Source organism: Drosophila pseudoobscura, chromosome 3, assembly GCF_009870125.1.
Source record: "Drosophila pseudoobscura strain MV-25-SWS-2005 chromosome 3, UCI_Dpse_MV25, whole genome shotgun sequence".
Classification (NCBI taxonomy): Eukaryota; Metazoa; Arthropoda; class Insecta; order Diptera; family Drosophilidae; genus Drosophila; species Drosophila pseudoobscura.
The window spans coordinates 11671772-11681382 of record NC_046680.1 but is presented as its reverse complement, the minus strand read 5'-3'; the positions used below and the strand labels follow the sequence as shown (position 1 = coordinate 11681382).

The 9611-nt window shown below is 46.0% G+C and overlaps 1 protein-coding gene across 1 annotated transcript; it reads left to right on the top strand.

Moving 5' to 3' along the window:
• The first annotated feature begins 3283 nt into the window (after window positions 1-3283).
• Drep3 (DNA fragmentation factor-related protein 3) lies at window positions 3284-9611 on the top strand. Its single transcript, XM_001360892.4, has 4 exons — window positions 3284-3448; window positions 3820-4207; window positions 8288-8497; window positions 8574-9611. The coding sequence occupies exons 2-4, from the start codon at window positions 3857-3859 to the stop codon at window positions 8796-8798; spliced, it is 786 nt and encodes a 261-aa protein (XP_001360929.3). The 5' UTR covers window positions 3284-3448; window positions 3820-3856; the 3' UTR covers window positions 8799-9611.

The window sequence follows — 9611 nt, the reverse complement described above, 5'->3', positions numbered from 1 at the left end:
ATGGAAATGGAAGTGAATGCCCCGGAGCCCCATAGCAATGAGCCAGCTGTCAGCAAGTCAGTAATGAAAATTTAACCAACTTTGGCATACACAAATATGAAATTATCCGTTTTGTTTATCCTAATGCAATTGCTGGCGACTCTGATGCTGATGCTGGCGCCCACCTCGAAAGGAGAGGCCTCCGTGGCCCCATCGACGGAAGAGGTTTCCGTCACCGCCTCCGTGGCCAAGCTGGAGACAAGTTCGTGCCTTGCGGGGTGCCTCAAGGCAAGCAACATCAGCAGCGTCGACCCGCCGAAAGAGTGCCCCCAGTATGAGCGGACCCTCGACTGCACAATGATATGCTTGTTCAAGCATTAGCTATAATCGCGAGAATTGAGTATAGTATAGGGTATTCACGCTTTATCTGCTGTGTGATTCTACCCTTATTGGGATTATACGAGTATTTCCAGGAGAAGCAAGCACCATTCAAGTTTTTGTTTCTATCACTCTTTATGGGGGGTATATTTTTGCGCTTTATCTACCTTATAGAGCCGTATTTGGCCTGTTTACCTGATGGCCTGTCCTCTGCATTTAAGCCGTAAGCGAATTAAGCGTAAATGCATTTCGATGTACGCAAAAAAAGAGCAGCCCACACGCTTTGCCAAAATACAAATCAATTACGTGTACCATTAATTTTAATTGCATGTTACACATTCGAGTACACACAAAAGGCTGGCAAAAACCAACTGTCGGGCTTGCTCATATAGTAGACCCGTATATTTTAATTAAATTAAAATGTTTGCAATTTTTCCAGCATGTTTTCCCATATTGAAATTCCGATTTTTTTGCTCTTTTTCCGTTGCTGTTCATTTAGAATGGCAAATGCCCGAACAGCGCAGGGGGCAAGAGCAGGCACAGGAGCAAATATTTGGCATTTACACATTCGGATGCCAAGCCGACTGAATCCTCGCGTGCCGCTCTGACAAGTCCAACAAAAACAAAAAGCAAGCAGCGACCAGCAGGAAGGAGAGAGAATCGAATGGCGGGTATCTAACATTTGAGAGCCTTTAATGCCGCAGTTACCGATCGCTACCATCCGCCTTCCAATACTGTGGGAAATTACATTACACAATATATATTCAGTTGAGCGGCGCTGTATGTATATATTTACATTTAAAAATGAATACCAAAGATGTTTGCCAAGAGTGGAAATTGTAAATAAAAAGTTTTCAGTTACATTTTAAAATTCAAATAAATATATTTCGCATTTAATTTACACGTTTTCATATTCATTGTGTCTATCGAAGTAAATTCTATTTAATTTCAATTCATTTGTATTTAAAAATAGATTTTTCTTCTTATTTGGTGATCTTACATTGAGTATTTGTGCTACTGATTGAAAGTACAGACATTTTTGAACCCTATATGTATGGCCCCGACTTCAAATCAGACAAAATAGTTTACCTATTCCGGAAAGAAGTTCCATTCGGATGGTTTTCGAGCTGAGAGACAAGCTTGCATATGAAACAGGAAAACAGGAGGACAAGTCTGTTAACGGGTTCTTCTGGGCGTAACAAACATTTGGTCCAATCATAATACTCGTACCGCCTGCAAGGGTATTTAAAGTGCAACAAGCCAAACCCATTTCGAATATCAAAGGTTGAGCCTGCAGCGGATCAGGACCAGGCCCAGACCGAGACCTTGCGGCAGGACAATTAATCATTGCCACATGCGTTGAGTGTGACCTTTTTGGAGGCACTTCCTGCTGCTGCGGCTGATGTTGCTCCTCATGCCGTGACGACATGTGAGTTAATTAATCTAACTGCCCAATGGCTGTCAGACTGAAGACTGCAGACGAGGACAATGGCAGAAAGAAGGTCATGGAATGCAATTAAGAGCGGCGGTCGATGATGAAGGGGCTTTCGGCAGGCCAACCATCACCACTTCCTCGGCGACCCACCTGGCTGACGCGACGCATAAATTTCAATTTGTTCCACCGTCTGGTCGGGAGGGGTCCATGCATTTAAATTGATGTCGGTTCTCGCTGCATATGCGAAAAGTTGTTCGCGCCACGGCCCAATGCACAATTAGCGGACCGAGGCACATAAATTATGTGACGGCCACCCGAAAGGGGAAATGGAGGCGGAAATTATTGCCTGAAGGGCGAACCAGCAGACGAATGTGCAAAATGGCAACCGACATTCGCTGATGCGATGCGGTCGGTCAGTCAGCTAAAATATGCACAGAGTGTTGCCTGCTTTTAGGCGAAGAATGTGCGTTTTCCAAGGACTCGCCGCGGGATAGCGAACAATCAATGAGCGAGGTACGCGAATTACTAGCGATTCCTGCATGACGTGACTCTGGCAATGATCACGTGCCCATATCCGTCAGAGCTACAGGATGTCCGCACTGCGTTGACAGATTGGCAATTACTTCAGCCGCCGCATACATGCCGTATACGCAATATTTCGGCATTGTAAGCTCAACTCAGTAATACATTTCGTACCCACATCGTGTTTAAACTTTAAAGCTCCGCTTTTGGCTCTGGCTTTTGAAAATGAATTTGATATCAGGTCAAAAGAATGCATTTGCACCATGACATCGACAGATGGGGGTCTAATAAATCGGTTCCTTTGTCTCTTAACCTCAACCAAAGCAGCTTTGTGCTTAAACTTTTACCACGATCTCGCTCCATGGCTTAATTATGCAGCCAGCGAAAGGGCATCGGCTTCGGCTTCGGCTTCGGCATCGCCCCATCTCATTATGCCGGAAAGTGACATTTTTCGGTCTTCAGACCCTTTGCATTTATAGGAGTTTTGGCCCCGAAACTGCCAACTTTATTTTATTGCGTTTGCAAACTTTGCCCTTACGCCTCGAAAAGTTCGGGCTAAATTATTTATATTTACTGCCTTTATGTACATACATACATTCTCCTCTATATGCGGGTGTTGTTGGCCCAAGTGCAACTATTTGCTTGGCTGTGGCACCTGCTCCGAGAATCTTTGTTCCATTCACAGGTCATAGAGTCCCATAGAGTCCCACAGAGTCCTGTCCTGGCCAGACATTTGATGGGTGTCTGCGTCCCAGTCACGCCCATTCAGCCCCTAGCCTAACAGCACCATAACAGGCCTCTGTTAGCGCTCTGGCGCTCTCTTTGCGAAAGCTCCGAGTTGGCTTTTCTTTGTTGGGTTTTCCTGGTTTTTCCCTCTGACTTTGCTTGGCGGGTGCTGGCTGTGTTTGCAAAGGCCGAGGCTATTGCCGAGCGATGTCCTGACTTGTTTAAATACAGGGCGGTCGGATGTCTGGCAAATTATTCGAAGCTCGACCGGCTTTTGTTGCACTTGGCTGTTGAGAAGCAGCGGAACTCCGGCGGTGTCTCGCGTAGCGTATTTAATCGGCAACAAATTGGTGAAAAATGTTTTTAAAAACAATGTGAACAGTTCCCCGGTGCAAAATTAATTAGAAGGTAAACACAAATCCATTGGAAAAACACTACACAAATAAAGTGTTTAATTAAAAAAAAATAAGTTTAATAATCATAATATGTGAAAACATTTAAGCATTTCTTCTAAAGCCAAAAGTAGCTGAACATTGAAAACATTTAGTACATTTTCCCAAGGGAAAAGTTCACTGATGGCAAAAGTTCGTAAAAGCATTTTGTAAACATTTATCCAGCTATGAGAAATGATGGGTTTTTCCTGTAGCCGTTTCCCAGGGGAAAGTGTTCCTAACTGTTTCAAACTCGTAGGATCCATTACCGGATTCCCAGCGAACTAGATATTTCAATTAATGCTCAAATTTTGTTTGCTTGTCATAAATCCTTTGGTGGTGTTGTAGACTCGAAAAGTTCGGAGAGAAAAAAGATAGGACAGAAATGAATGCAGCGGCAGATGGTAAAATTGCCACCGGAATGGCAGATGCAGACACTGGAATGGAATCCCAAGGAGCAGAGGGAACAGGAATAGAAACTACAAAGGGACCAGGAGCACTCGCAGGCGCTGGATCTGTATCTGGATCTGCCCCACCATCCAGACAACGAACATTGACACGGACCGCAGAGCTGGATGCGGATGGCGATGACATTGAAGTGGATGCCGAGGCGGATGATGCCACGGACAGCATCACACTGGAGCTGGCCCTCTCGCCCCACAGCAGCACGCCCACACCGCCGCCCACCATGTCCGAGGAGGATTTCGCCCAACTGGACAACAGCAAACCCTTCAAGGTGGGTACCGTATAGCCATAGCCTTTATGCGCGCTAGGCCCTTCATGAGCTTTATGCTCGCTGGGCCAGAATTCCGTTCAGTGATTATGGCCGTGCCCCGCGCCGTTGCTGGTGCAAAAGTTGTGAAGAGTCAGTCCATCACCAGCATCAGCAGCATTGCTCGAAAAAAGCTGGCCGGAACACTTGAGAGCCATCCACGTGGAGGGGCATCGACATTGGTGCTTCTATTGCCGCCGCCGCTGAAGCGTTTGGTTAACTTTTCAAGTTTTTTGGCCGACGCAGGGCTGAAGCGGAAAAAACACTAATTCCCAGCCCGAAAAAGAGACTTGTGTGTATAGTATATAGAGTATAGAGAATTTTCACTATTATTCTTTTTCTTTTTATTGTTTGTATTCTTTATTTATTATTTCGTTTTTCATGGCTATACGAATAATATAAGTTCACCACAAACTGGGCAAAAGGATGCCAATTTCGTGGATGGCCAAGAATTGAAAATTAATTAAAATTTTGAAACTGTTCGTTCAGCTAGATAAAATAGCAAAATCAGCAGCGGGAGAAGCATGCGGGCGCCAATATGAATTGAACCAGATTGTATGGCAACCCCCTCCTGCAATCGACCGGCCATCCAATAAGCCGTCTCGTCTACAGCCGTCCGTGAGACGATAACGAGCCATCTGGCACTTGGCCCCGCATCTTCGGGCTGGGCCAAGAACTGCTCCTCTCAAGGAGCTCTGGCCTAATCGATTAAGTGTGTGCCAAAGCCATTAAAGAGACTGCCGCCACAACAATACGAGATGGCCAAAAGATCAGCATCGGGCGCACTGCATAGATGATAAGCTCTGCCCACAGCCACGCCCACGGAGACAGACAGCAGCAGCAGAAAGATATAGCAATTAATTGACAGCTTGCCAGTGCCCGAATGTTGGGCAATTTATTAGTGGCACGCAGAGGATGGAGGGCAAAGGGATGACGGATGGTAAACAAATGTGTAATTCATGCGTATTTTAGCTAATTAATTAACCCCACCTCGGTCTCCTCTTCCATCACTCACCTTTCAAAGCAGTCCGTGTGTGTGGGGATGGTGCTCATCAAAATTGTATAGCTTTGAGAGAATGGAATTGATGGAATATGCAATCTACTCGCTGGTAGATTCAATGGAACTGCATGGGAAAGTACATATATGTAGGAATTAATGAGATTATAGGATTACTTACGCTTCGTTGAATTTATGGGGAAATCTGACATCAATTGTACTCTGCTGGAGCAAAACACTTGCTACTTGCTAGAACAACACATATCATTTCGTGTGAAATCAATCAATGATTCTGCGAATTTGATCACAGAAATTGCGAGGCATCGCTCAGTTAAAAGTTCACTGAATTGCACGGATGATTCCTGAGGGACTGACATTTTCCCACCATGTCCTGTCGGCATTCGCTCCAGGCACAGTTCCTGAGTCGCAAATGCGATTTCCGTGTTGCAGTCCACATCCAATTGGATTCAACAAAAGTCCCGTGCTACAGAGTGCACAGCCACACACCCACACAGACACCTTCCAAATGAGCTTAAAAGCGGAAAAAGGAAGGAAAAGCAGCCGCGTCATGGCCGGAATTAAATTACCCATGGACGGGGCCACATAAACGATGAATAACATCAGAGAACAAGACAGCAGCCAACAGAAAACAGAAAACAGAGAACATAGAACAGAGAACGGCATTTGGAAAAGAAGACGTCAAGGGAGAAGCCTCGCCCGCACAATGCGTATACGCAACGTTGCCCATTAAAACAAATATGCGAACATTATTCATGTCCGGGCAGGCGTGCAACTTAACCACTCCCCCGATGGTCGGCCCCTTGAAGAGATGTCCCTGTTATTAATACGAGTGAGCTCGTAAATGTGACGACAAGCATGTAAATTGCCTCTCAACCCGCCCCGCCCTGCCACAGATCTGTGGACATAGAACGGGGAAGAAATACTAGTCAATGATTTACATATGTAGCTCCCATTACCACTTTGATGCCAATCATGGGAAATTAGAGCGACAATGGACAGCATGAGAGGTGACGCGAGACAATGGGAAGCATAGAAAATGAAGGAGGAAAATTTCCTGCGAAGTACCATAACTTTCCATTGCGGTACCCTCTTCTCTCTATCGGCTTGTGTCACTTTAGAACCTCTAATTGTCCCCAATTTGCATGGTCTGTAAGCACTACAGAGTCCAGACTGCAAACACTCCGACATAGGAACAGAAACAGACACAGTCTCACATAAAAGTTGCCTCCTCCTCTTGTGTCTCTCGTGGTCCTCATGTTGAATTCATGCCTTCATTGGCATGGGCATCTCTGCCCATTGCCCGTGTAATGCTTTGGCCTGGCCGCTGCTCCTGCTATACAAACTACAAATTTACAGGGACAATATTGACAGTGGCAGGCAAACAGAAATGCGAGTACCAACGCAGACCCAACCGCACGGAGGTACATATTGGCCCTGCCCGGCTCACGGCTCACCTGTGTACTCATGACTGCTCTCATTAGAGCCGAGCCCCGATAGATCGGAACACCGAGTGGAACAATCGTGTTGATCTGGTTGATGAAACCACTCAGCAGGGCAGGGCCACTGAGTTGATTGCGACAATACTCCTGCACAATGTTGAAAGGAATTTGGGCAAGGGGTTTTCCAAAATTCAGGGTTCGTTGCCAGCCCGGAGCCAACTCCAACTCAACCAATCGGAAAAAAAATTGTTTCCATCAGCTAAGAGACCGAGAAACAGCAGAAGCCCAAGTTATAATGAGGCAACAGCCTCGAAAGGAGAATAGGTGTGGGCTGGCATTCAGAAAAGCCAATTCGAAAGACGTATAAAGTGCAAACAAAACCCCAGGCCATTGGCATATGGCCCGGACTTACCCTTGCCCTTTGGAAAGGCAGACAGCTGATTGAATACACGTACTGTGCCATACCCACATAATGGATTCAAGGGAAACTCCCTTGTCCAGTCCACAAACCCACAAACCAGTTGAAAATATCCACGTAATATAAGTGCGATCCCACTTAACCCCCGCCGTGACTGGCATCCATTCGAATTCGCGTGAAAGGCATGATACATTTTCATTGTCGTCGAAGCATCAGACATCCAGACGAGCAGACGTCGAGCCGTCGAGACTTTGGCCAGACCCGAGATGTGGTTGGTCATTTGATGGGTCCTCTAAGCATCGAATAATTGGTTTACGAGACTAAGTGGCTGGCGAATTGATTGATGCCAGTCGTCGGGGAGTCGTCAGAGTCAGAGTGCCATCGATTAGGAAGTCGGAGAATAGAGATGGCACTGGGTCTCGGTCTGAGCACTACGATTAAGTGGCCGCAAACCGCCTGACAGTCGGCTGTCAGCAGTCGACACCTGCAAATCCATCATAGTGAGCGGAAATCCTTTGGCGATTGTCCCGGCCCAGCCTATTCCCGACCCTTTGGAGCGGGGCGTTTGCTCCTTTTTGATTGCTCTGGGCTCGTTTGTGCCATTTTTTTTTGTTTCTGCTTCTGTTTCTGACTTCGTTGTTCTTTTGCTTGACCCTTCCATCCATCCATCCATTCCAGGCTTTTACTTTAAGCACTAGGCTTTAAATATTTCAGTAGCAATTTCTTAGGCCCGAAAAAAAAGACAGACGAGTGCAAGGAATGAAAATATAATCGGTTACCTGGCCTCGACCTTGCCATTGTTGGGGTGCTTTGTTGCGCTGGCAAATAATAAATTGATTGGCTGCCTCTGCCTGCCTCCGGCATCTCCATCAACAATACTTACACAATACATCTCCATTACCCTCATGTTTTGTCTCCTTATCACAGCCGCTTCATTGGTTTTTATTGTTTGTATTGAGAACTTAAGGGGAGAGATACGTACACGTATGCCGCTGGCGGCTTTTGTGAGTTAAAGCCAACAATTTCTGGGGCCGTTGTGGGGCTTTCTTTCGGGGGACATACGCTATAAATTTTAATGGGAGCAACTGAGCAATTTTAAATGCTATGTTCTTTTGTTATTTGGCACTGTTTTTGGGAAAATATATCCACTAAATTGCTTTAACCTGCAGATCAAGGACATCACACGCAACATACGCAAGGCTGTGGTGGCAACAACACTCGCGGAGATGCGCCTGAAGGTGGCAGAAAAGTTCCAGCGCGCTGAACCGGCGATACACCTGGACTGCGATGGCACCGAAGTGGATGACGAGGAGTACTTCAGCACCTTGGAGCCAAATGCCGAGCTGATTGCAGTCTTTCCGGGAGAGCAGTGGCGAGATGTGAGTTAGACCTAACACCTTTTCCCTCTCCCCTCTCACCTCTTCTACCGCCCTCTTCCAATGTCCTGCCCCGCAGCCGAGCGATTATAATGCCAATCTGCGGCGACCCTCATTGGATGCCCAACGCCTACGGAAATTGGTGGGCAAGCTGCAGCAGAACTTCGTCAATGATGACTATTTGGACAAGCTCTCCAACATGGATCCCAATTCGCTGGTGGACATTACAGGACGGGAACCAAAGGACAGCGAATACTGTGCGCAGAGCGAGACGGCACGACGATCCACGGAGCTGTCCTGCTAGGGGACATCCGTGAGTCACATTGAAGGGTTTGGGATAATTGGGAATGGAATGGAAACGGAACGGAACCGCCGCTTATGATAGAAATGTAAGGAATTTGTACGAGTTTTTATTGTCAAGCCGGAACCCCAAGATTTCGGGTATTTTTGGAAACACGTTTTGATGCTGGCACTTGGAGCGAAGCGACCGATTTGAAGTGATTTTGCGGGGGTTTTATCTGCATGTCTAGAGCTAAATGTTGTGTATTTTTCGAGCCCACATTTTCATAGATATACTCTCACCTAGAATGCCCGATCTCAGTCTCAGCCGACCATTGTTCCTAGACCAATAGCTGTGTAACTTAAAAGGTCTCAAAGGCCGATCCCAAGTCTCTTAGATACCTTTACACTCGTCCCACCCAGTGGGGCATTGACGAAACTGTCCTGTCTGTACCTTACTCCTCCATAATGAGAACATACCATTCTTTGGTATGTCTGTTGAATCCGTAGCACAGGTTAGGTAAATACCAACCAAAAAGCAATAGTTTTTGGCTGTAATTGAGTCTAGATCAAATGCCTGTTGCATAAATGCTCACACTAAGCACCAACCGAATTGTACTTAATGTTTTTATGGATTTGTTCACAATAAAACAAAACACTTTTCTGCACCAAATAGGAGGGGAGGGTAATTTATTCAATCGACTTTACTTCTTCGTTTTGTCCACCAGCAATTCAATTCAAATTTTAATCTGTTACGTGTGCAATACTCGGAAAAAATTTGTGGTCATTGTGTGAAAATTACTTTTTATCGATACAATAAATGGAGAATAAATGTGTT

What these genes read in the sequence shown, in the direction of transcription:
- Drep3 (XM_001360892.4), top strand. Translation starts at nt 3,857, where the DNA reads ATGAATGCAGCGGCAGATGGTAAAATTGCCACCGGAATGGCAGATGCA. An exon ending in ACAACAGCAAACCCTTCAAG is followed by an intron (nt 4,208 to 8,287) that starts GTGGGTACCGTA and finishes TTTAACCTGCAG; the next exon opens with ATCAAGGACATCACACGCAA. An exon ending in CGGGAGAGCAGTGGCGAGAT is followed by an intron (nt 8,498 to 8,573) that starts GTGAGTTAGACC and finishes CCTGCCCCGCAG; the next exon opens with CCGAGCGATTATAATGCCAA.